General features: G+C 44.5%; 1 protein-coding gene across 4 annotated transcripts in view; it reads right to left on the bottom strand.

The window, feature by feature from the left end:
* Positions 1 to 23,913, bottom strand: part of GDPD4 (glycerophosphodiester phosphodiesterase domain containing 4) — an 87,452-nt gene that overhangs the window by 43,520 nt on the left and 20,019 nt on the right. For 2 of the 4 annotated variants that reach the window (XM_050941349.1, XM_050941374.1), the window contains exons 2-3: positions 10,739 to 10,809; positions 8,386 to 8,594 (exon numbers count right to left, since the gene is read on the bottom strand). In XM_050941349.1, coding sequence (XP_050797306.1) covers positions 8,386 to 8,568 — 183 coding nt within the window. In that variant the 5' untranslated portion in view covers positions 8,569 to 8,594; positions 10,739 to 10,809. Of the gene's footprint in view, positions 1 to 8,385; positions 8,595 to 10,011; positions 10,134 to 10,738; positions 10,810 to 23,913 lie in introns of all 4 variants that reach the window. The other 2 variants (XM_050941358.1, XM_050941366.1) reach the window with 2 other exon arrangements.

The following is a 23,913-nucleotide window of genomic DNA, read 5'->3' as shown; positions in this document are numbered from 1 at the left end:
AAAACCCCCAAGCGCAGCCCCACCCTGAAAAAAAAACAACTTGAGTGCTGCCTCACTCAACCAAAAAAACCAAACACCAAGAACCGCCCCGACCCACCAAACCAAAAAAACCCCCCAAATCCTGAGCGCCGCCCTGCCGTAACAAACCCCCTGAGCACTGCCCCGCTGAAACAAAAACAACCCCCCCTGAGTGCCACCCCACAAAAACAAAAAAAAACCCTAGCGCTGCCCCGCCCAAAAAAAAAAAAACCCAAGCGCCGCCCTGCCACCCCAAGATTGGCCGCCCCTTACAAGGTGCCGCTCCAAGCACGTGCTTGGCCGGCTGGTGCCTGGAGCCAGCCCTGTCTGACACCCATCCAAACACCAAGCTGAGAGGCCTGTGAGTGCTAGTTGGGGTACTTGACTTTCTCCCCATCCTGAGTTAAGAGATCCTGAAATGCATGGATCCTGATAGGCAGACACGTGGACATCATCAGGGCTCTGTGAACCAGAATTGTCTGGGCCAAGGGTGTGAAGAGGAGTATGGTGGCTCTGTTACATTGAATCTTCCATATAACTTCTGGTGGTAAGCGGAAGAGAGGAAAGACATCTCTGAGGTCAATTGTCAGGGAAAGCATCGCCTTGGAAGTCTTGGCCTATGGCTGCCCTGGAGCAATATATGGGAAGCTTTCTGTGCATCTGGGATGCAAAGAGGTCCCATAGCACAGTCCCCCATGGAGTGAATATGGGGATTTGTTTTGTGTGGTGGAGCTCCCATTTGTGGTCTGCAGAGAAGTTTCTGCTTAATCTGTGTGCTAGGGAGTTCTGAGCACCCAGGAGATGTGTACAGTGATATGATTCCCGATACACCTGTTCCAAAGTCTGATTGCTTCCACCCAGAGGGGATGAGATCTCACTCCTCCCTATTTGTTTATATAGGCCAAGGATCGACAACCTTTGGCACGTGGCCCACCACGGTAAGCTCACTGGTGGGCCAGGCCAGTTTGTTTACCTGTCGTGTCTGCAGGTTTGGCCAATCGCGGCTCCCACTGACTGCGGTTCGCCGCTCCAGACCATGGGAGCTGCGGGAAGCAGAAGCCAGAACATCACTTGGCCCACGCCTCTTCCTGCAGCCCCCATCGGCCTGGAACAGTGAACCATGGTCAGTGGGAGCCACGATTGGCCAAACCTGTGGACATGGCTGGTAAATAAACCGACCTGCCAGGGGGCTTACCCTGGTGGTCCACGTGCCAAAGGTTGCCGATCCCTGAAATAGGCCACTCTGATGATATTGTTGGACATTATTTGTACATGAAGTGAGCATACGAGGGGAAGAAAGGCCTTGCACAACAGGCCAACTGCTCTCAGGTACCCTGAGGTCCAGGTACCCTGAGCAGTGTGACAGTCTAAGTGATCACCCCATCCTGTAAGGGAGGTATACATTAAGATGGTGACCCTCAGTATGGGAAGGCTGAAGAGAGTCTCCACTATGCCATTGTTTGGGTTTGACCACCAAATGAGGGAGGTGAGAACTCCAGAGAGAAGGTGACTTTCGAGGTGATGTGATCCCTGTTTGATTGATAGGCCGAATGGAGTCACCCCTGTAGGCACTACAAGTGGAGGCTAGTGAAAGGCATCACGTAGGTGCATGCAACCATGTGGCCTAACAGGGAGAGACACCGATGCGCCGTCGTTCAAGGTTTGTGGGTGATGCAAGAGATCAGGTTGCTCATCAGTGATCACATAAGATCTGTCTGCAGGAGGAAAAGCTCTTACAGAGATAGAGTCCAGCTGTGCTCCTATAAAATACATTGTCCTTATGGGTGACAAAACGGACTTGTCTTTGTTTATGCAAACACTTAGGTGGCATGGAGGCACTGAAGAAACTCTGTTGCTCACATAAGTTCTTGGAGAGATTGACCTCTACCAAGAGCCAGTCGTCCAGGTATGGAAATACCCTATATCCCCAATGTCTCATCTGGACCGCTACCATGGTGAAAAATTTCATGAATACCCTGTGTGCCTTTGCAAGTACAACAAAAATGATGAGGAACTGGTAGCGCTCTTGGCCGTCCCTGAAATGCAGGAACTTCCTGTGTGATGGGTGAATGTCCATATGGAAATATGCTTCCTTCATCTGAAAAGCCATGAACCACACTCTCTGTTGAAGGGAGGAGATTATAGTTGCCTGTGTAATCATCTTGAATTTCAGTTTTCAGATAAAGATGTTGAGTTGCTGAAGGTCCAGAATGGGTCTCCCTTCTCTGTCTTTTTGGGGGATTAGAAAATATGGGGAGTAGTACCCTCTCCCCTGATAATGAGTTGAGATGCTCTCTATAATCCCTGGAGCAACAGGGATTCCACCTTCCGCTGAAGAATCAGTTGGTTAGGGAGTCTGTGACGGAAGTAGGAAGGTGGTTTCTGAGGTGGGAAAGAAATAAATTCTATGGATAATCTCCAGAACCCAACTGTCCATGGTGATCTTGCTCCGACTCTGGGTGAAGAAAGTAAGACGGCCTCCAAAAATGATGGGAGGAAAAGTAGGTGGCATCTGCATGGGTCTTGATGTGCATGTCAAAAATGGCCTTTGTTGCTTACAAGGAGGTTCAGGTGGATGCTGGTAGTATGGAGTAGGTGCAGGAGGTAGTTGTGGTTGAAAGTGTGGTTGTCTCTGGTGTTACCTTCTGGGGACTGGAGTGTAAATCCCCAGGGATCACAGGATGGATCTTGAGTCCTTTACAGAGTGTAGTTACTCGACTGTCTTTTCATTAAAAAGGTTGGATTCATTGAAGGGGAGATCTTGGATTGTATTTTGGACCTCTGTAGGGAAGCCTGGTGACTACAGCCACAAGTCCCGTCTCATGACCAGTCTTGTGACCATAGCTCTGGATGCTGTGTCTTAGGGATCTACCTCAGTCTGGTACTTTGCTATCAACCTCCCCTCGTTGATAGAGGACTGGAACTTGACTCGGTCTTCCATGGGGAGTTTGTCTTTACATAAGAACATAAGAACGGCCATACTGGATCAGACCAAAGGTCCATCTAGCCCAGTATCTGTCTACCGACAGTGCCAATGCCAGGTGCCCCAGAGGGAGTGAACCTAACAGGTAACAGAGGGGTAGCCGTGTAAGTCTGGATCTGTAAAAGCAGCAAAGAATCCTGTGGCACCTTATAGACTAACAGACGTTTTGGAGCATGAGCTTTCATGGGTGAATACCCACTTCCTCAGATGCATCTGAGGAAGTGGGTATTCACCCACGAAAGCTCATGCTCCAAAACGTCTGTTAGTCTATAAGGTGCCACAGGATTCTTTGGTGCTAACAGGTAATGATCAAGTGATCTCTCTCCTGCCATCCATCTCCATCCTCTGATGAACAGAGGCTAGGGACACCATTCTTTACCCGTCCTGGCTAATAGCCATTTATGGATTTAGCCACCATGAATTTATCCAGTTCCCTTTTAAACATTATTATAGTCCTAGCCTTCACAAGTCTTTAAATTCCATAAGATTGATGAAGGTGTTAAAATTATATTTTGCTAATAAAGCTTGGTAATTAGTTATACAAAACGTGAGGCTTATGGAGGAGAAAACCTTCCTACTAATGAGGTTCTGTCTCTTTGACCAGTTATCTGCCAAGGTAGATTTTTGATAGTGCAGCCAAGCTCTCTCCATAACTGTCTGTACCACCAATGAATTAGGGGCAGGATGGGAAAACAAGAAGTCAGCCCCCTGGGCCAGCACAAAATAGCATCTTTCAGCTCATTTTGGTGTAAGTGCATAAGAAGCTGATGTGTGCCAAACTGATCTGGCTGGTTCTAATATGGCCTCGTTAACTGGAAGAACCAGCCTGATCAGTCCCTGTGGCTGTAAAATGTTCAGGAGCCGATGTTAAGGGTCTTGGACTCCTCTAGCGGGATGTGTAGATCATTAGCAACCCTTTGCAACAACTTCTGATAATGCCGGTGGTCATTCAACAGAGAGGGCCACAAAGGAGTGATAGTATCGTCCAGAGATGCTGAGGAGGCCGCTGTTGGAATCGGCGGTACCAGAGGAACACCAGTTCCATCTGGTACACTGACAGAAGTATTGGAGCATAAGCTTTCATGGGTGAATACCCACTTTGTCAGATGCATGTATTCACCCATGAAAGCTTATGTTCCAATACTTCAATACTTCTGTTAGCATATAAGGTGCCACAGGACTCTGTCGCTTTTTACAGATCCAGACTAACATGGCTACCCCTCTGATATCTGGTACACTGATGGAACTGGCTGATGCAGTGTGGGGGGAGCAGTACAACTCCTGAGAAGAGTCTGAGAGCCTGCCCTAGAGGTCCCAAGGGCCCCAATATTGCCAGAAGAAAGGATCGGTTGCTGTGGCCTTCACAGGAATCTATACCAGGTGGGGGTCAGAACCAGAGGAATAATAGCGACTCAGCTGTCTACCAGGATTTGAGCAATGGTGCAGCTACCTCCTCTGACTCCTCCAATTCTGAGCATAGTTCTGTTGATAATGGTGGCATCACTGGTACTGAGGCACTCCTGCCTGATGGATAAAGATGAGACCTCTCCTGAGACAACGGTAACATTTCCTCCTCTGGGATAGCAGATGAAATTCAATGTTGATAAAAGCAAAGTAATGCATGTGGGAAAACATAATCCCAACTATGCATATAAAATGATGGGGTATCAATTAGCTGTTACCACTCAAGAAAGAGATTTTGGAGTCATTGTGGATAGTTCTCCGAAAACATCCACTCAGTGTGAAGCAGCAGTCAAAAAAGTGAACAGAATGGGATAGATAATAAGACAGAAAATATCATATTGACTCTATATACATCCGTGGTATGCCCACATCTTGAATATTGTGTGCAGATCTGGTCACCCCATCTCAAAAAAAGATTTATTGGAATTGAAAAAGATACAGAAAAGATAACAAAAATTATTAGGGGTATGGAGCAGCTTCCATATGAGGAGAGATTAATAAGACTGGGACTTTTCAGTTTGGAAAAGAGACGACTAAGGGCGTGATATGATAGAGGTCTATAAAATTATGAATGTTGTGGAGAAAGTAAGTAAGGAAGTGTTATTTACTCCTTCTCATAACACAAGAACTAGGGGGTCACCAAATGAAATTAACAGGCAGTGGGTTTAAAACAAACAAAAGGAAGTATTTCTTCACACAACGCATAGTCAACCTGTGGAACTCCTTGCCAGAGGATGTTGTGAAGGCCAAGACTATAACAGGATTCAAAAAGGAACTAGAAAAGTTCCTGGAGGATAGGTCCATCAATGGCTATTAGCCACGATGGGCAGGGATGGTGTCCTGAGCCTCTGTTTGCCAGAAGCTGGGAATGGGTGACAGGGGATGGATCACTTGATGATTACCCTGTTCTGTTCATTCCCTCTGAAGCACCTGTCATTGGTCACAGTCAGAAGACAGGATACTGGGCTAGATGGACCTTTGGTCTGACCCATTATGGTCATTCTTATGTTCTTCTGCATCCTGGGACCCTAGGCATAGTCCTGGGACCAGTGAGGATTTCCCCAGACTGAGGGAGTATTCTATTCTATACTAACTAGAATTCCTAAGTTACGATATAAACTATTTAAAACTATGTTTTACAGGTTCTGCAATAGTGAGGAGGATACAATTCTGACTCAGGTCATGCGGTGATAAGAAAAAACAGGAGAGGTGTCAACTCACAGTGCCTCTTATATTCTCAGTCAGAAGCCAAGGAGAGTTGCTGTGCATGCGTGAGTCAATGGACCCTGCTTTGAAGAAATTCCAACCTTGGGCACATGCCACAGATGCATATCCAGATGTGGAATACACATAGGGACCATCATTCGAAGAAGAATCATAGATTCCAAGTCCATAAGGGATCACCAGGATCATCTAGTCTGACCTCCAATATAACACACGGCACAGAGCTTCCCTATAATAATTCCTAGAGCAGAGCTTTTAGAAAAACAGCCAATCTTGTTTTTAAAATTGGCAGTGATGGAGAATCCACTAGGATCCTTGGTAAATTGTTCCAATGTTATTAGCTCTCCCTGTCAAAAATTTCCAAGTTGAATTTGCCTAGTTTCAACTCCAAGCCATTGAATCTCGTTATACCTCTCTCTGGTAGATTGAAGAGTCCGTTATTAATTATTTGTTCCCTATATAGATATTTAGAGATTGCAATCAAGTCACCCCAAAACCTTCTCTTTGTCAATCTAAATAGTTTGAGCTCCTTGAGTCTGCCATTGTAAGACATGTTTTCTAATCCTTTAATAGTTCTCTGAATCTCCTCCAGTTCATCAACATCCTTCTTGAACTGCGGTCACCAGAACTGGACACCGTACTCCAGCAGCAGTTGCACCAGTGACAAATAAAGAGATAAAATAACCTTGCTCTGCTCCTACTCCAGATTACCCTGTTTGTGCATTCCAGGATTGCTGTTCTGGCCATAGCATCACACTGAGAACTCATGTTACCATGACCCCCAAAACTTTTTTGAGGACAGGGTCCCCCATTCTGTAAGGATAGCCTACATCCTTTGTTCCTAGATGTATTCAGTTACATTTAGCTGTATTAAAACGCATATTATTTGCTTGCACCCAGCAATCGAGACTGCTTTGAACCAGTGACCTATCCTCATTAGCTACCTCTCTCCAATTTTTGTGTCATCTGGAAACTTGTGGTGATTTTATATTTTTATGATTTTTATGTTTGTGATTTTTATATGTTTTATGATTTTTATGTTTGTGATGGTTTTATGTTTTCTTCCAGATGATTAATAAAAATGTTAAATAGCATAGAACTGATCCCTGCAAGACTTCACTGGAAACACATTCACTTAATGACAATTCCCTGTTTACACTGAACTATCAATGAGCCACTTTTTAATCCATGTAATGTGAGCCATGTTAATTTTATAGTGGTCTAGCTTTTAACCAAAATATTGTGTGGTACCAAGTCAAATACCTTACAAAAATCTAAGTATTACCTTTTCCTACCAATCTTTGTAAACTCAAAAAGAAAATCAAGTCAGTTTGACAGGATCTATTTTCCATAAATCCATGTTTATTTGCATGAATTACATTACCCTCTGTCATAAACAGATAGTTAAAGGTTAATATCTCTTTTATCTGTAAAGGGTTAAGAAGCTCAGTGAACCTGGCTGACACCTGACCAGAGGACCAATGGGGGGACAAGATACTTTCAAATCTTGGTGGAGGGAAGTCTTTGTTTGTGCTGTTTGTTCTTGTTCGTTGTTCACTCTTGGGGCTAAGAGGGACCAGACGTACACCCAGGTTTTCTCCAATCTTTCTGAATCAGTCTCTCATGTTTCAAAATAGTAAGTAATAGCCAGGAAAGGCGAATTAGTCTTATGTTTGTTTTCTTAACTTGTAAATGTGTCTTTTGCTGGAAGGATTTTTACCACTGTTTGCTGTATCTTTGAATCTCAGGCTAAGCAGGGGGGAGGTCCCTCTAGGCTATATGAATCTAAATACCCTGTAAAACATTTTCCATCCTGATTTTACAGAGATAATTTTTACCTTTTCTTTCTTTAATTAAAAGCTTTCTTTTTTTAAAGAACCTGATTGATTTTTTTCCTTGTTTTAAGACCCAAGGGGATTGGGTCTGAACTCACCAGGGATTGGTGGGGGGAAAAGGAAGGGGGAAGGTTAATTCCTCTTTGTTTTAAGATTCAAGGAGTTTGGATCAGTGTAGCCTCTCAGGGTAACCCAGGGAGGGGAAAGTCTGGGGGGAAAAAAGGGGAGGGGAAGGCTAATTTCTCCTTGTGTTCAGATCCAAGGGGTTTGGGTCTTGGGTTCCCCAGGGAAGGTTTTGGGGGAACAGGAAGTGTGCCAAACACTATATTTTTGGCTGGTGGCAGCGTATCAAATTTAAGCTGGTAATTAAGCTTAAAAGTGATCATGCAGGTCCCCACTTTTTGGACGTTAAGGTTCAAAGTAGGGAAAAGACCTTAACACCCTCCTTTAATTCTTTTTTAACTAAGTTGTGTATCAGCCATTCCATTATCTTGCCTGGACTCGATGTCAGACTGACAGACCTATAATTACTCAGATCATCCTGTTTACCCTTTTAAAATATTGGCACAACATTAGGTTTCTTCCAGTCATCTGGAACTTCCTCAGTGCTCCAAGACTTATTAATGGTCCAGAGAGCTCCTCGGCCAGCTCTTTTAAAACTCTTGGATGAAAGTTAACTGGATCTGCTGATTTTAAAAGGTCTAACTTCAGTAGCTTCTGTTAACATCCTCCAGAGATGCTAGTAAGCCTGCATGAGGCATAAATCAGGGCAGAGTTTGGCCCATAGCACCTTTTGAATACAAGGGTGATGATGGACTTGTCCCGTAACTAACACCTCACGGTAACAACATGCTAACATACCATCTTGCAGCAGCATTGCCCTGGCTCAGTCCTTCTCCGCTGGTATCGCTTCCACCGGCAGCTGTAGAGCCCCGCCAGGCAGGAGATGAAGGGCTGATGTTCATACCGCTGCAGCAAGCGCCGACGTACCACCTTCAACTTCCCAAACTTCAGCTTCTTGAGACTGGTGGAACTGCTGTCCATCTGAGGGGGCTTATCTCATTTTCCCTCTGAAACGAAACCGAAAATTATCAGAGGATGTTTGTCCCATATCTGCTCTTGCCTCCCTGGACAACACATTTCAGGTAGCCTGTCTGACTAGCAGGCTTGCTCTAGATTTTGCTCTGAGTTAGATCTACTGTGAAATCCGGAGGTAGGCAACCTATGGCACGGGGGCCGAAGGCGACGCGCGAGCTGATTTTCAGTGGCACTCACACTGCCTGGGTCCTGGCCACCGGTCCAGCGGGCTCTGCATTTTAGTTTAATTTTAAATGAAGCTTCTTAAACATTGTAAAAGCCTCATTTACTTTACATACAACAATAGTTTAGTTCTATATTATAGACTTATAGAAAGAGACCTTCTAAAAACATTAAAATGTATTACTGGCGCTCAAAACCTTAAATGAGAGTGAATAAATGAAGACTCGGCACAGCACTGCTGAAAGGTTGCCAACCCGTGGTGTAATCCCATTAGGTCATCCATTCTCCTGCGTGTAAAAAACTGAACGGAAAAGGGAACCTCCAAAGGATGAGCTGCCAGCCTCCTCCGTTGGCCTGCCAAGACTGGCAGGACAAAATGGATGTGAAGATATGTGTACTGTTTCTTTAAGACTGGCAGAAAGGAAACAGGAAGATTCTATACAGGAGCTCCATAGTAAAGCAGAGAAAAGGAAACAGAGTGGATAATATTGTTTCCATTATCCTGACGGAGTCCCTTGTTCAGAGACAGAAGACAGAGTCTCCTTCTGTGAATCTTCATACATCGGCACTTGATTTCAGAGCTAGCTGAAGCTTTTTCCATCAAAAAGCCTTTTAGAGTTTTTGGGTCAGGGGCTGATGCCTGATCTTTGGATTGTATATTAATTATATGGATTACTTAAGAATTCCCAGTTAACACTCTGAGGTTTGATAGGTACCTGCCCAAAGATCCAGCCCAGTATTATTAAAATTACTGTTCAGTTGGGACTACAGTGTGCACAGTTGCAACACCCACTCTTAGGAGCCTTCTGTTTTTGTAACCATTTGAATAAAACAGTTAGCAAAGTCACCAACACTCTACCCCAGCAAGGTAGATACAGATAATACAGAACGCACATCTGAACATCCAAATACTCACACCATCCCTTGCAGAACAACCTGAAATGTTTATCATTATCTTCCTCAAATAACTTTTATTATATGCTATACTTACAGCACTACACCTAATGCATATTCAGGAAGGCTTTTTTCCCTGCTTCCTTGTTTGTGTTTCCTCACCATCCTACTATTAGCGTGACCTTATCCATAGATTACTTCATTAATGATCTAAGCATATTGGCATATACGTCAGTTTGTTGCCAAGGCAAGTTTGTGGTTATGCATCTGTGGATGTTCTTATCCTAAAATATCCAAAAGCTGGTATCCCTTCCCCTTATGCCTATACCTTACCTAGCAAATAGCTATAGCCTACGGGGTTCAGGCTTTAAAGAGTGCTCTTGGTTTTGTGAGCAAAAGGTATTTCCTGCTATTTGACTCCTTCCGTGTTCAGAGACACAGAACTTTGTACCATTCTTTGTAAAAAAAACAAACAACAAAATAAAAAACCCTACATTAAAGGCATATCTATTACCAATTTCTAGGCCCTACTGGTTCACACACAGGGCCCCAAATTTTGACTATCCACTCAGGTCAAAAAGGGGAAACACTGTACCTGTATAAGGCATCTTTATACAGGTATAACTACAACCAGGTCGGAAGTTGTACCACTATCATTATATCAGTAAAAAAACAAAATTCCCCACCCAAACCAGTTATATTGGGGCCACTTTTACGTGTAGACTGACCTTTAGTAGCAGTAAAGAGGACTACACAGGAGATGATTTAGTAATTAGGTTTTAAACACAAAACTTTCAAAAAAATTACAACTAATGTGTGAGCTCACTTTGGAACAGACAGTGCAAGTGGCACAACAGTGCGAGCTAGTGAAAAAGTAATTCACCTGAGAAGAAAGGAGTGAGATTATGGTGCAATAAGTGAGGGGGGGGGAACCTCCCATGGGAGAAAACAGAAGCACCATAAAAAAAATCCTCTTATGAGCACTGAGTTAGTTGGCAAAAGCAATTTTGTTATATTGGAGAGCTTGGGAAGTGATAGTGTGTCACTTGATACATATTACCTGTTTGGATCTGAAATCAAGAATGTCTCCTGCAAGGTTTAATAGGTCGCACAGGGTTCTGCCTTCTTTACCTAATTTATAAAATACAATAGTTAAAAATAGAAATGTGCAGTTCACGCTTTCCATCCTTATGCATATTTCCACACAATGAATTGCTTGTGAATGATCTGCAGAGCAAGAGTTTATTTTTTTTATTTGAAGTTATTTGATAAATCATTTGAAACAATGGATACATTCAAAAAATTTCCTGAGTCATTTATAGACAATTTGACAACAGAAGACGAGGTGAAATTAGTCAATTAGTTACCAAACTCAATCTAATATGTTCTGTGTTAAATTCTCTCCTCTGTGGTGATGCAAACAAGATTGAATTATGGCTGTGTGTGTTTCATGCAAATCTATATATGAAAAAGGTTAACACATATCACTACAGCATTGCCAACACTAAGTGTTCAAAAATCATGGGCCATACCTCATAATACCATGAAATAGTTTAAAAAAATAATAAGTGCTGGATTATTTTTTTTCATCTCAGTTTTTAAGACGTTAGATTACACTCAGGTCATATTTTCAAACTTTTCTCTGCAAACATAAGAGCTAGAAACTTCACTTTTTCTTTGATAAAGCTGAGATTCTAAGTCAATCACTTGCCTCCAAGGCTTGCAGCTTTAAGACAGACACCAAATATCACAAGAATCACAATAAAATTGCAGAACTCGATGTCATTATTTATATGTCAGAAACATGCTGTATGGATTATAAACCAGTCTGAGCATTACCTCTGTCCAGGAGAGTTACAGCAGATCTAATGCTTTTATTCTATTTGCATCGCTTACATATTTTGCATCTTTCCATTAATGTGTCAGCTCCTGTTCTTGCATATTTGGGACCAGGTTATTCCTCGGTTTTTTTTCATTCCTTACTTGGGGTTTGATCCTACACTATTGAGGGCAACAGAAGCTTTGCCATTGGGGTCGATGCAAGCAGGATCAGGCATTTAGACAAAAATGGGAATTTGCCTAGTAAGGACCTCAGGATTTGGGCCATTTTTACTTCATGCATTCCCAGAGCAGTCTTAGAGCTCCCAAATCTACAACTATGGGTATCCCATAGGGCAGAACCTGCACTCCATGTGCACTCAACGCCAGTGACTTTGGAAGTTTGACATGTACCAGGAATGCAGAATCAGGCCTTTACTAAGTATCGAGGTGCTTATCTGGTTCCATCACCACAGTATCTGAGCATCTCACAAACATGAATGAATTTACTCTTCCAACGCCCTTGGGAGTAAGGGAAGAATTAGTCTGGGCTCTAGTTCAGCAAAGCACTAAGCAGACGCTTAACTTCAAAGATGCCCTGATGAATTGGAGTCTTACTTTTTCTTTATAAATCATTTCCACAACTCCACCCCTGACCCACTAATAATTTTTTAGCAACAATATAATTGAACTCCCCCTAGTGGCGTGGGGTGAGCAGACGTGAACGGACCATACAAGAGGCACTTTCACTTAGCTCTGCATCTTGTAACTTGTGTATAGAAAGAAGCCAACATTTCATTCGCCATTTCACATCCATCTCATGTCATATTGCCAGCCTTTCTTGGCCCTAGGTTTCATCCTTGCTGCTGTCTGGGTTTTTCCTTCCCACGTAATGTCTGTATTTCAGACCATTTGTCCCCGGATCTCTTAGCTTCATTTTTCCAGGCTGAATGTGCTATTCTTTGCCCAGTATTGAAACCAGCTTGTTATTAACTCTCTCCCGGGTCTCTATAATCTTTTCACACTGAACTACCCCCCAGCCCTTGTCTCTGTTTGCCCTGTCCCTTCTCTTTCTCTACTCAGAGACCTGCTTTCCTGCTTCTCGCTTCCCAGTGGCTGTTGCCTAACGGACACAGAACTTTCCAGCCTTGTTTCCAGTAATGTTATCAAGCATTAGATCAGCTTATCTTAAAGGGCCAGTAAATTCTAAAGGGGCAATAAACCCAGCAGCTAATGGACATATGCCAACTTGCACCAGATTGACCATTAAGAATCAAGAAACCCACTTAAATCCCTCCAGATTTTTGGTGTTACTGATGAGATGAAGTTGTGTGGCCTTTGTGAATGGGATTTGTTGCATCTCTCAGACTGGTCAAATTAGACATTGGTTAGATTGGTGACCACCCACAACTGTTGTGACCTACAAGACTATAAGTTATGCAAACATATTTGTATTTATTGTTACCTGTCCCCCACCCCTGTTTGTTTAGTCACCTGTTACAATCCTAGAATTAGTTTTATCAGACAGAGACTGTCTGTATTTGGTGTGATTACAATGGGGCCATCATCAGCCCTGCTAACAACAGCAGAGAAAGGACTCCATTGTCCTAACTCCTAACCACCTAACAAAGAAGTGATTCATAACTGAGGCTACTCACGACGTAGGATCTGTCTATGTCTGGATCAGGACCAGCAGTCATGGACTATCCAACAGCAACTCCACAAACTCGTCTCCTGTTTTTCAGTTTTCTGTAGAAAGAGTTAAAGGGCAGAGTTATGGTTATTTAGGTGTTCCTGAGTCTTTTCCTTTAAGTGTTGCCTTAATGTGGAATTTCCAGGATTTGTAACATTTCTGTTTTTATGAGAAAATGACAAATGTTCCCTCAGAGGTTTTTAATAGACCACAAATCTTAACTCCATGCAGGTTATATTTTGCCTAGGACTTTCCTTAGCATTTTGAATAGGTTTGAGATGAACGTCCTTGATACAGGATATACATTGTGGTCCAGATCTTCAAATATCATAGGGGCAGCCGTGTTAGTCTGGATCTGTAAAAGCAGCAAAGAATCCTGTGGCACCTTATAGACTAACAGACATTTTGGAACATGAGCTTTCGTGGGTGAATACCCACTTCCTCAGATACATGTAATGGAAATTTCCAGGGGCAGGTATATATATGCTAGCAAGCAAGCTAGAGATAACGAGGTCAGTTCAATCAGGGAGGATAAGGCCCTGTTCTAGCAGTTGAGGTGTGAAAACCAAGAGAGGAGAAACTGGTTCTGTAGTTGGCAAGCCATTCACAGTCTTTGTTCAATCCTGAGCTGATGGTGTCAAATTTGCAGATGAACTGAAGCTCAGCAGTTTCTCTTTGAAGTCTGGTCCTGAAGTTTTTTTGCTGCAGGATGGCCACCTTAAGGTCTGCTATAGTGTGGCCAGGGAGGTTGAAGTGCTCTCCTACAGGTTTTTGTATATTGCCATTCCTAATGTCTGATTTGTGTCCATTTATCCTTTTCCATAGAGACGGTCCAGTTTGGCCGATGTACATAGCAGAGGGGCATTGCTGGCATATGATGGCGTATATTACATTGGTGGATGTGCAGGTGAATGAACCGGTGATGATGTGGCTGATCTGGTTAGGTCCTGTGATGGTGTCGCTGGTGTAGATATGTGGGCAGAGTTGGCATCGAGGTTTGTTGCATGGATTGGTTCCTGAGCTAGAGTTATTATGGTGCGGTGTGCAGTTACTGGTGAGAATATGTTTCAGGTTGGCAGGTTGTCTGTGGGCAAGGACTGGCCTGCCACCCAAGGCCTGTGAAAGTGTGGGATCATTGTCCAGGATGGGTTGTAGATCCTTGATGATGCGTTGGAGGGGTTTTAGCTGGGGGCCGTATGTGATGGCCAGTGGAGTCCTGTTGGTTTCTTTCTTGGGTTTGTCTTGCAGTAGGAGGCTTCTGGGTACACGTCTGGCTCTGTTGATCTGTTTCCTTATTTCCTCGTGTGGGTATTGTAGTTTTGAGAATGCTTGGTGGAGATTTTGTAGGTGTTGGTCTCTGTCTGAGGGGTTAGAGCAGATGCGGTTGTACCTCAGTGCTTGGCTGTAGACAATGGATCGTGTGATGTGCCCGGGATGGATGCTGGAGGCATGAAGGTAGGCATAGCGGTCGGTAGGTTTTCGATATAGGGTGGTGTTAATGTGACCATCACTTATTTGCACCGTGGTGTCAAGAAAGTGGACCTCCCATGTAGATTGGTCCAGGCTGAGGTTGATGGTGGGGTGGAAGCTGTTGAAATCGTGGTGGAATTTTTCCAGATTCTCCTTCCCATGGGTCCAGATGATGAAGATGTCATCAATGTAGCGTAGGTAGAGAAGGGGCGTGAGTGGACGAGAGCTGAGGAAGCGTTGTTCCAGGTCGGCCATAAAGATATTGGCATATTGTGGGGCCATGCGGGTGCCCATAGCAGTGCCACTGATCTGGAGATATATATTGTCATCAAATTTGAAATAGTTGTGTGTAAGTATAAAGGCACAGAGCTCAGCAGCCAGTTGTGCTGTGGCATCATCAGGGATAGTGTTCCATCCAGCGACACCATCACAGGACCTAATCAGATCAGCCACACCATCACTGGTTCATTCACCTGCACATCCACCAATGTAATATACGCCATCATATGCCAGCAATGCCCCTCTGCTATGTACATCGGCCAAACTGGACAGTCTCTAAGGAAAAGGATAAATGGACACAAATCAGACATTAGGAATGGCAATATACAAAAACCTGTAGGAGAGCACTTCAACCTCCCTGGCCACACTATAGCAGACCTTAAGGTGGCCATCCTGCAGCAAAAAAACTTCAGGACCAGACTTCAAAGAGAAACTGCTGGGCTTCAGTTCATCTGCAAATTTGACACCATCAGCTCAGGATTGAACAAAGACTGTGAATGGCTTGCCAACTACAGAACCAGTTTCTCCTCTCTTGGTTTTCACACCTCAACTGCTAGAACCGGGCCTCATCCTCCCTGATTGAACTGACCTCGTTATCTCTAGCTTGCTTGCTAGCACATATATATCTGCCCCTGGAAACTTCCACTACATGCATCTGAGGAAGTGGGTATTCACCCACAAAAGCTCATGCTCCAAAACGTCTGTTAGTCTATAAGGTGCCACAGGATTCTTTGCTGCTTTTACAGATCTTCAAACATGCTCAGCGCCAAGCAACAACCACTGGCATATAAATTACGTGGCCAGATTTTCAAATGGTACCTAAATTAATATTTCAATTAGATTGCTAAATCGGAACTCAGCTCTTATGAAAAATCCAGCTCATGTCATGTATTGGACATATGTGTAGTCAAAATAATATTGAGTTCAATCAATAGAGGGCAGTAGGAATAAAACGGTGGGTACCCTGTTTGCCTCTTTCCAGGGATTGGAGTAGCATTGTAAAGTCTGGCGGGGGTAAGGGAAGGCCTTTTGAAAAGTATTGGGGTAGCCCTTTAGAGTGCAGATCCCGGACGAGCCAACCTACTCTAGATCCTCCTTTATTCTGCAACTGTGTGGACCATAACATGGTTAAAAATTGAGCTTTTGGAGCCAGGAGAATGGAGAGTAGAGTGATTTAAAATAAAACTGAAAGACAGCAGCCAAGAGGAAGAGAACAAACTTTTGACAAGCGTTAAACAAAACAGAAAGAAATCATTTTCTTCTAGGCAGAAGCAGTAGAGATGCCATGATGGAAGAGGTGTTGTATTAATTTAGATGCACTCAGTGGGCTAACAGTGTTAACATAACCTTTAAACAGCATTAAGCAAGGTTTGGGGTTGTATATGTGGAGACGGTAGCCTGCTTAGTATCACAGCAAACACACCCTTCAACATCCTTTTAACCTTTTATTAAAGATAAAGAAAAGAAGGAAAAAATAGTTAAAATATTTGGAACGTGAAGTATGGAATAAGGCTTCCATTTTAACTCCATCCCTTCTTCCCTCTTCCTGTAGCTAGAGAGAGTTTATAGGAGGAAAAACCTCCTTGTTTGACAGTCTCAGATAGTATCAACATGGCAATAATTGTCCTTTTGAGGCAAAAAGAAGTTGGTTGAGATGAGCTGGAGCTGCTGTTATTACTTCTGTTAACTCTGATCCCATTACATCCCAGTTGATGGTTGGGATTCTGCTGGAGCTGGTAGGGATGCCGATGTCACCTGGGTCTCTCTCTCTCTCTCTGGCCAGGGTCTGGTCAGGACAGCCCTCAGGATTAGGAGGAAGAAGGTCTGGGATCCCAGGAGAGGGGGAGGGGGCAGCCATGATGGTGAAGCTTGCTTCAGTAGGTGCAATCTGTTCTTCCATATTTCCCCCTCAAAGTCTCATTCTTTTAGGACCCACAAAGAAAGTGGTTTACCGGGCATGATCTTAAAACTGTCCTTGACTTGTATCAGTAGCCTATTTGTTTGGACTAGTTCAATCTCTCTCTCTTTTGTTCCTTTTCCCATTGACATTTGTTATTACAGGTTATTGTGACAGCTCATGAACTTCCATGTATTTTTTACCATTGAGCAACCAATTAGGATACACCTGTAGGGCCATTTATCACAACAGAAGTCATTTTTCTTTCTAGCTCTAAAGCCTACCTCTGACCATGGCTGTATACCAATTACCTCAGAGAAACTGGAGGGGAACTTCATCTGTTAGCAGTGTAAGGCTACAGATTATTACATTGGGGCAAGGGAATCCTCCGCAATTCCTCACCAGCAGTCTGTTTATATGCTAGGCCAGCGTTCCTCAATGACTGGTCTGTGGACCACCGCTGGTCCCTGAGATCTCCCTGACACAGTGTAGGAAGGCAGCAAGCCAGTCCCTGGTATCAAAAAGGTTGAGAAACACTGCTCTAGGCCCTTGATTCAGCAAAGTCCTTAAGCCAGGGGTAGTCAATAGGCAAAGCAGGAGCCAAATCCATATCGCCAGATGCTTTTGAACAGACCCTGAAATCTTTTTACTTACTTATCATCATTATTGTTTATTATTTTTTCTGGAGTCTGGACTTTGATTAGACCTTGGCCAACAAATTTGGACCTTGACAAAAAGTAATTGACTACCTCTACCTTAAGCATGTGCTTAAAGTTAACCACCTGTATTGTCCCAGTTGAAGTCACTGGGACTATGTGTGGATCTAAAGTGAAGCATATGCTTAACTGTTTTCCTGAATCAGGACCAAAAAGAGTTAACATCCTTTGAGAAGTGAGGCAAATAAATAAAAACACAAACTGGGGTGATTAAAGTAGGGACCTAAATGGAAATATTCTCACTGCTGACTTCAGTGGGAGCAAAGTTCAGACACCTCTGAGAGTTTATGGAAATCCCCCCTGGGGTGGCCTGATTTTCAGAAATGCTGAGTGTGATGTTGCACTCTGTAATGCTTTATAAAAATATGTTTATAAGTGTGCATATGATGGAACTGTGATATATGCTTTATGCAAAAGGTCTCTTGTAAGGTATCTTTACAAAGCTTATAAACTACTGAGTGTGTTCATCCTATTTGTATCTATGTGTCATTCTTATATCTAAAAATAGAAATATGAAGTATTACTCTGAAGTCCTATTGTAATTATGCAAAGTGTGGGCCATTAATGTTGGCTTGGAATCTTGATGGCTTCCCTTAACTAGAACAATTGGTTGTGAATGTCTCTGTTTACTTGCAAAACTTCCTGGATACATGCAGACCAGCTCTGGAAGAATGAAGACTGAGGTCTTATAGTGATATGTGATCATGTCACCTGAACAGGACTCCATCTTTAACCTGTTACTTTTCCATTTAGAAGGAGTGGTGGGAATCCAGAGAGAGAGAGAAAGGATTTCAGTCTTGTGCCAAAGATATAAAAGGGGGTGGAACAGAACAAAGCGGGGGGGCAGTCATGAAGAAATCCCCTAGTTACCACCTAGGGGTGGCTCTAGGTATTTTGCTGCCCCAAGCACGGCAGGCAGGCTGCCTTTGGTGGCTTGCCTGCGGGAGGCCCCCGGTCCCACGGATTCAGCGGCAAGCCTGCAGGAGGTCTGCCGAAGCCACGGGACCAGTGGACCCTCCACAGGGCAAGCCACCAAAGGCAACCTGCCTACCACCCTCACGGCGATCAGCAGAGCGCCCCCTGTGGCTTGCCGCCCCAGGCACGCGCTTGGCGTGCTGGTGCCTGGAGCTGCCCCTGTTACCACCTGAGCTGGAACTAACAAGGATTGTACCGGGCCCAGACTAGGAAGGAGTCCAGACTGTGAAAAAAGCTTATTGGAACACCTCTGAGGGTGAGATTTCATCTGTAATCAGTTTCTTAATGTATTAGGCTTAGATTTGCTTGCTTTGTTTTATTTTGCTTGGCAACTTACTTTGTTCTGTCTGTTATTACTTGGAACCACTTAAATCCTACTTTTTATACTTAATAAAATCACTTTTTGTTTATTAATTAACCCAGAGTAAGTGATTAATACCTGGGGGAGCAAACAGCTGTGCATATCTCTCTATCAGTGTTATACAGGGCGGACAATTTATGAGATTACCCTATATAAGCTTTATACAGAGTAAAACAGATTTATTTGGGGTTTGCATCCCATTGGGAGCTGGGTGTCTGGGTGCTGGAGACAGGGGGCACTTGCAAAGCTGTTTTCAGTTAAGTCTGCAGTTTTGGGGGCATGGTTCAGATCCTGGGTCTGTTGTAGCAGGTTAGCATGTCTGGCTCAATAAGACAGGGTCCTGAAGTCCCAAACTAGCATGAAAAATGGGTTCAGAGGTAGTCCCAGCACATCAGGTGACAATCCCAAGGGGTCTCTATAACCGAACCCGTCACACTGAGCATCTGCAACTTATACCAGTCAACAGTAGCTGCAAGGGGCCAGTACTTTGGGACCTTCCATAAATAGGAATTCAGACTTCTGATGTTAGGCACCCACATAGGAAAATAACTGGCCAAAGTAAAATGTTGCTCTGGACCATGTTAAGAAAGGAGAACATTACCCTCCCCACCCCATACCCCACCTTCGCCCCTTCAAAGGCACCTGCTACCTGCTCTTCCTGTATTACCTGACAGGTATGAGAGAGTTGTATGCCTCACCTTTAAATGAGTGCTGCGGTAGGGTTCACTCCTGGGACCCATGTTGGGGCACTGCAGTTCCATGGTGCTACTATCCATTTGCGGGATCAATCTCTCTCCAGTACTCTGCAGATATGAGGGCATGGATGGAGGGAGGTTTCTCTCACAGAACAGAATACAAAGGTTGGCCTGTCTCCCTTACAAGACCTTATTCTTTGACTAATAACAGAAAGGGCCAAGCCTCCACGGATCAAAATAAAAATGGAAGTGAGCAAAATGTCTTGCAATCCACAGTGCTGGCATCACCTCAGCCTCTAGCCCACTGCATGGGTGCCACAAGAGAGTGAGGACCGAAGCCAAAATGGCTCTTCCGTGACACATCTGAAGAACTGCCATGCATTTCTCCACAACTTCCTCCCCTCCTCCACCCACAGACCCAACTGGACAGTTTCTTTCAGTACAGAACTCCAAAGCATCCCCCGAAATCCTGAGGGCAGCTCTGTCCATTAAAGTGATTGCCCTTTTCGTTCTAACAGCATTTCTTCATTATCTAAGGTGCCATCACAGATGGTTACATTTATTCTAGATGATTTTAATAGAGAGAATATCGTACAGTGACTCACAAAGCAATCTGAAGAATTAATACAGTGGAGAGATGAATGCAGACTGCCGTAAAAGTACTTTAATGGCCATCATGGCCAGATCTTGCAGTGTCTAGTCTATGCGCAAGAAAAATCCTCCCATCACAGCTTTCTCCAGAACTCTGCATGAAGCATCAGCTGCAAATACCTGGGCCAGCACTGGTATCATGGAGGCCTCAACTCTTTATTGTATTGATATTGTCCTTTGAGAGATGTCTACATTGCAAATGGAAGGCATGATTAGCACACATAGTCAGACACGAACTAGCTAGATCAAAGCTAGCTTCAGTAACAATAGCATTGAAGCCACGGCAGCATGAGCAATGGCACCGGCTAGTCTCCTGAGTGTGTACCTAGGTCCCAATAGGGCAGAGCTTCACACGGGGGCTTTATCGTTACTCAAGCCGGCTTTGAGCTAGCTAGATTAAAGCTGGGGTGTGTCCACATGTGCTGCAATCACATTTCCTGATTGTAATACAGAACTAGGACTATCGACCACGCTGTGCTTGTACGGTGTGCACAGCGGGGCCTCGTTCTCAGCTGGCTCCTTGCCCCCACCACAATACAAATAATAAACAATAGCACCTCTCAGCATAATATTGTTAATGGCTGCCATCAGCAGAGTCTTGAGCCCAGGGCCGGCTTTAGGCCTATTCCACCAATTCCCCTGAATCGGGCCCCACGCCTAAGAGGGCCCCGGGCCCAGTGAGAAACCCTTCCCTGGCTAGAGGTGCCTTTTTAATTTTTACTCACCTGGTGGCACCCCGGGTCTTCGGCTGCACTTCGACGATGGGTACTTGGCTCGCTCCGGGTCTTCGGTGGCACTTCAGCAGCGGGTCCTTCAGTGCCACCGAAGACCTGGAGTGAGTGAAGGACCTGCCACCAAAGTGCCGCCAAAGACTCAGAGCACTGCCCGGTTAGTACAAGCCTCACATGTTGTTGTTGTTGTTTTTTAAGTCATCCCTGCCAGGGCCCCGTCAAAACTGTTCGAATTGGGCCCTGCACTTCCTAAAGTCGGCCCCGCTTGCACCCAAAGACAACCATAGAGCTTGTTAAAGCCGATGGACAAGCCAAGCACACTCTCTCAGTCTCAAAAGAAGGTGCGATCAAGTCTTTTGTGTAGGAAAAACAGCTGAAGCTGTCCAAGGCACTAGGTTGCTGGGCAGGACAGAGCTACGCTATGTAGAACTAAGGGTTTTCCCTGGTGGAAAATACAGGGACTAGGATATCGTCTGTAGCCTGTGTGTGTTGGAGGCAGAAAGCCAGGAGAAGTAGTTGTGGACATGATCCTGAGAGAAAGCACAAAGACGGAGCTTCTTGGGCACAGGGCTCTCTAGAGTGGCAGATTTGGGGATTTCTGAGCACAGAAATTGCCTCTGTTTGTTTCTACTGTGTTCAGGAAAACAGGACTGTGTGTACGTTTCTGTAAGTAAGCAAAATTACACCAAGAATATACCTGACTCACAGCATCAACTTCTCATTTCTAAGCAGAAACCACCCTGCAAGGCCTGGGACATTGACTGACCACCAAAAGGGGTAACATGACACAGCCCCATGGACGTATGCAGCACTGTACAGTGGGTGAACCATATGGACCAGTCAATGGGTTCCTAAGTCAGCATTCAAAGGCACATGTTAAAAACAAGGCAGAAAGCAGAGCTTGCACACCATGGGGTTTGGGCACCAGAGCTGGAATACTTCATGGTAGAGGTGGGCTTATAGACATCTGTTGAACAAGGAAAGGGAGGGAGGTTGGCATATATAATACTGGACACTTAAGCTTGAAAATGCAAGCGGAGAAATGAAGGGGTAAGAGCTAAGGGGGGGAGGGCGAGAAAAATAAATAAATTGGAAGCTTCAAGCATGGGCCCAGTTCTGCAAAATGTCTCCTAAGAAAAGTCCAGCTCCCTCCACAATTGCAGTATCTACTCCTATGAAAGGGAGGAGCAAATTCCACGGCAGTCTGAAAGGCTCCATTATGCTTAAGAATGTGTTAGAACTTTTGAATCCTCAACAGGATCTTCTCCAAACCTTTCATTTTCACTGTGGCCTCCCTGGCAAAGCCCTTGGCTTCATTTCCCTCCCCTTCACCTCCTAAGTTCAGACCCATCCTTCCACCACACTCCCATGAACCCCGTGATTACATCTCCTACTGACATTCCCTTCATATGCAGGCTCCCTACAGTGCTCTATCACCTGTTTCATCAGGCTTCTGCAAGCTCCCACTGATGCCCAGAGTTCCCCATACCCCTCCTTCCCCATAGCTTCATCCTTGCAAACTCCCAACATCTCCCACTTCTTCCCCACACATGTCTTTGCTTTGGCTCGGAAGCTGCAAAAGCCTCCTTCCTCGGCCCTGACTACACAAGAAGCCTCCCAGGCTTCCAGAGCATTTGAATTCAGACGCATCTGAGCCTAGCGGAGACGCGATCACAGCTGCTGGACCTGTACATTTATGCAGATGGCCCATGGAATAGCACGGCAAATAAAGGGCCTAAACGAAAGGAAGTGCAAACTAGAATTCAGAGTGGTTCAGCCATCACAAGGGAACAGAGGGAGGCCAACTCACAGAACTTGGGTCCAGATAAGTATCTGAGTCAGAACTTTCCTAAAGTTTATTGCGGGGGGTGGGGGACGAATTGTTGTTCAGGCCCCTCTCCACTAGCAAAGGGTACATTGAAATTGTGAGAAAATGGTCCACATGGGAGCCAGCACAATCTGAACCCCTTCGCTGGGACAGCAACATGAGGCAACATGGCCAAGAGGGGAGCAAAGTTTAGGAATATTCAGTAAATCAAGGCGTGAAAGAGGCAACACACACTTCTGGAGTCCAATCTTCTTCCTAGCATGGAAAGACTTAGTTTGCTCACAGGTGAGCATAAGAACGGCCATACTGAGTCAGACCAATGGTCCATCTAGCCCAGTATCCTGTCTTCTGACAGTGGCCAATGCCAGGTGCCCCAGAGGGAGTGAACAGAAGAGGTAATCATCAAGTGCTCCATCCCCTGTCACCCATTCCCAGGTGAGCTTCTCTTTAATTACAGGCCTTTTAACAGGACCGTTGGTTTCCCACTGTTTGAGTGAGGTGATAATAAGAGAGACAAATAGTCCTGACGAGGGAAACAAAAGACATCCATTAAGCCACACAGGCCAAAGGTAGACTTTACTATGAACGGGACCCATCTGAAAGTTTACAAGAAAAACCTGCCTCCTTGTTTTAATACAGTATGTGCTTTAGGGCCCATCAAGCTCTCTGGGGTCGAAGGGGTATAAATGAGGGCAGAATTCAGTTACTGGATTAAAAGCGTGTTGACAGCTTTATTACCAGGGCTTCCAACCCTACCCATCCCACATTCCACACAGCCCCTACACACATATGCTACAACATTTGGCAGGTGGGTTGGCATGGCTTTTTCAGCCATTACTAACATGCCTACACAGTACACATGGCCATGGTGTTGGATGTTAGACAATAACAGATATGAGTCACTGGGTGCTGTGAGTGCTTTCAGCACCTCAGAAAAATCAAGCCACGTATTTGACTGGATCTGAGATGCTTAACTTTAGATGCCCAGGTTTAAAAATCTTGGCCTAAGCACATGGCCCAAGGTGACACAGGAAACCTGACACAGAGATAGGAAGATAATGAGGAGTCTGGTGGCACTTTAGAGAAGAACAGATTTATTTGGGCATGAGATAGGAAGAGAA

Source organism: Gopherus flavomarginatus, chromosome 1, assembly GCF_025201925.1.
Source record: "Gopherus flavomarginatus isolate rGopFla2 chromosome 1, rGopFla2.mat.asm, whole genome shotgun sequence".
Classification (NCBI taxonomy): Eukaryota; Metazoa; Chordata; order Testudines; family Testudinidae; genus Gopherus; species Gopherus flavomarginatus.
The sequence above is the reverse complement of the archived record's forward strand: the minus strand, read 5'-3'. Positions and strand labels throughout refer to the sequence as shown.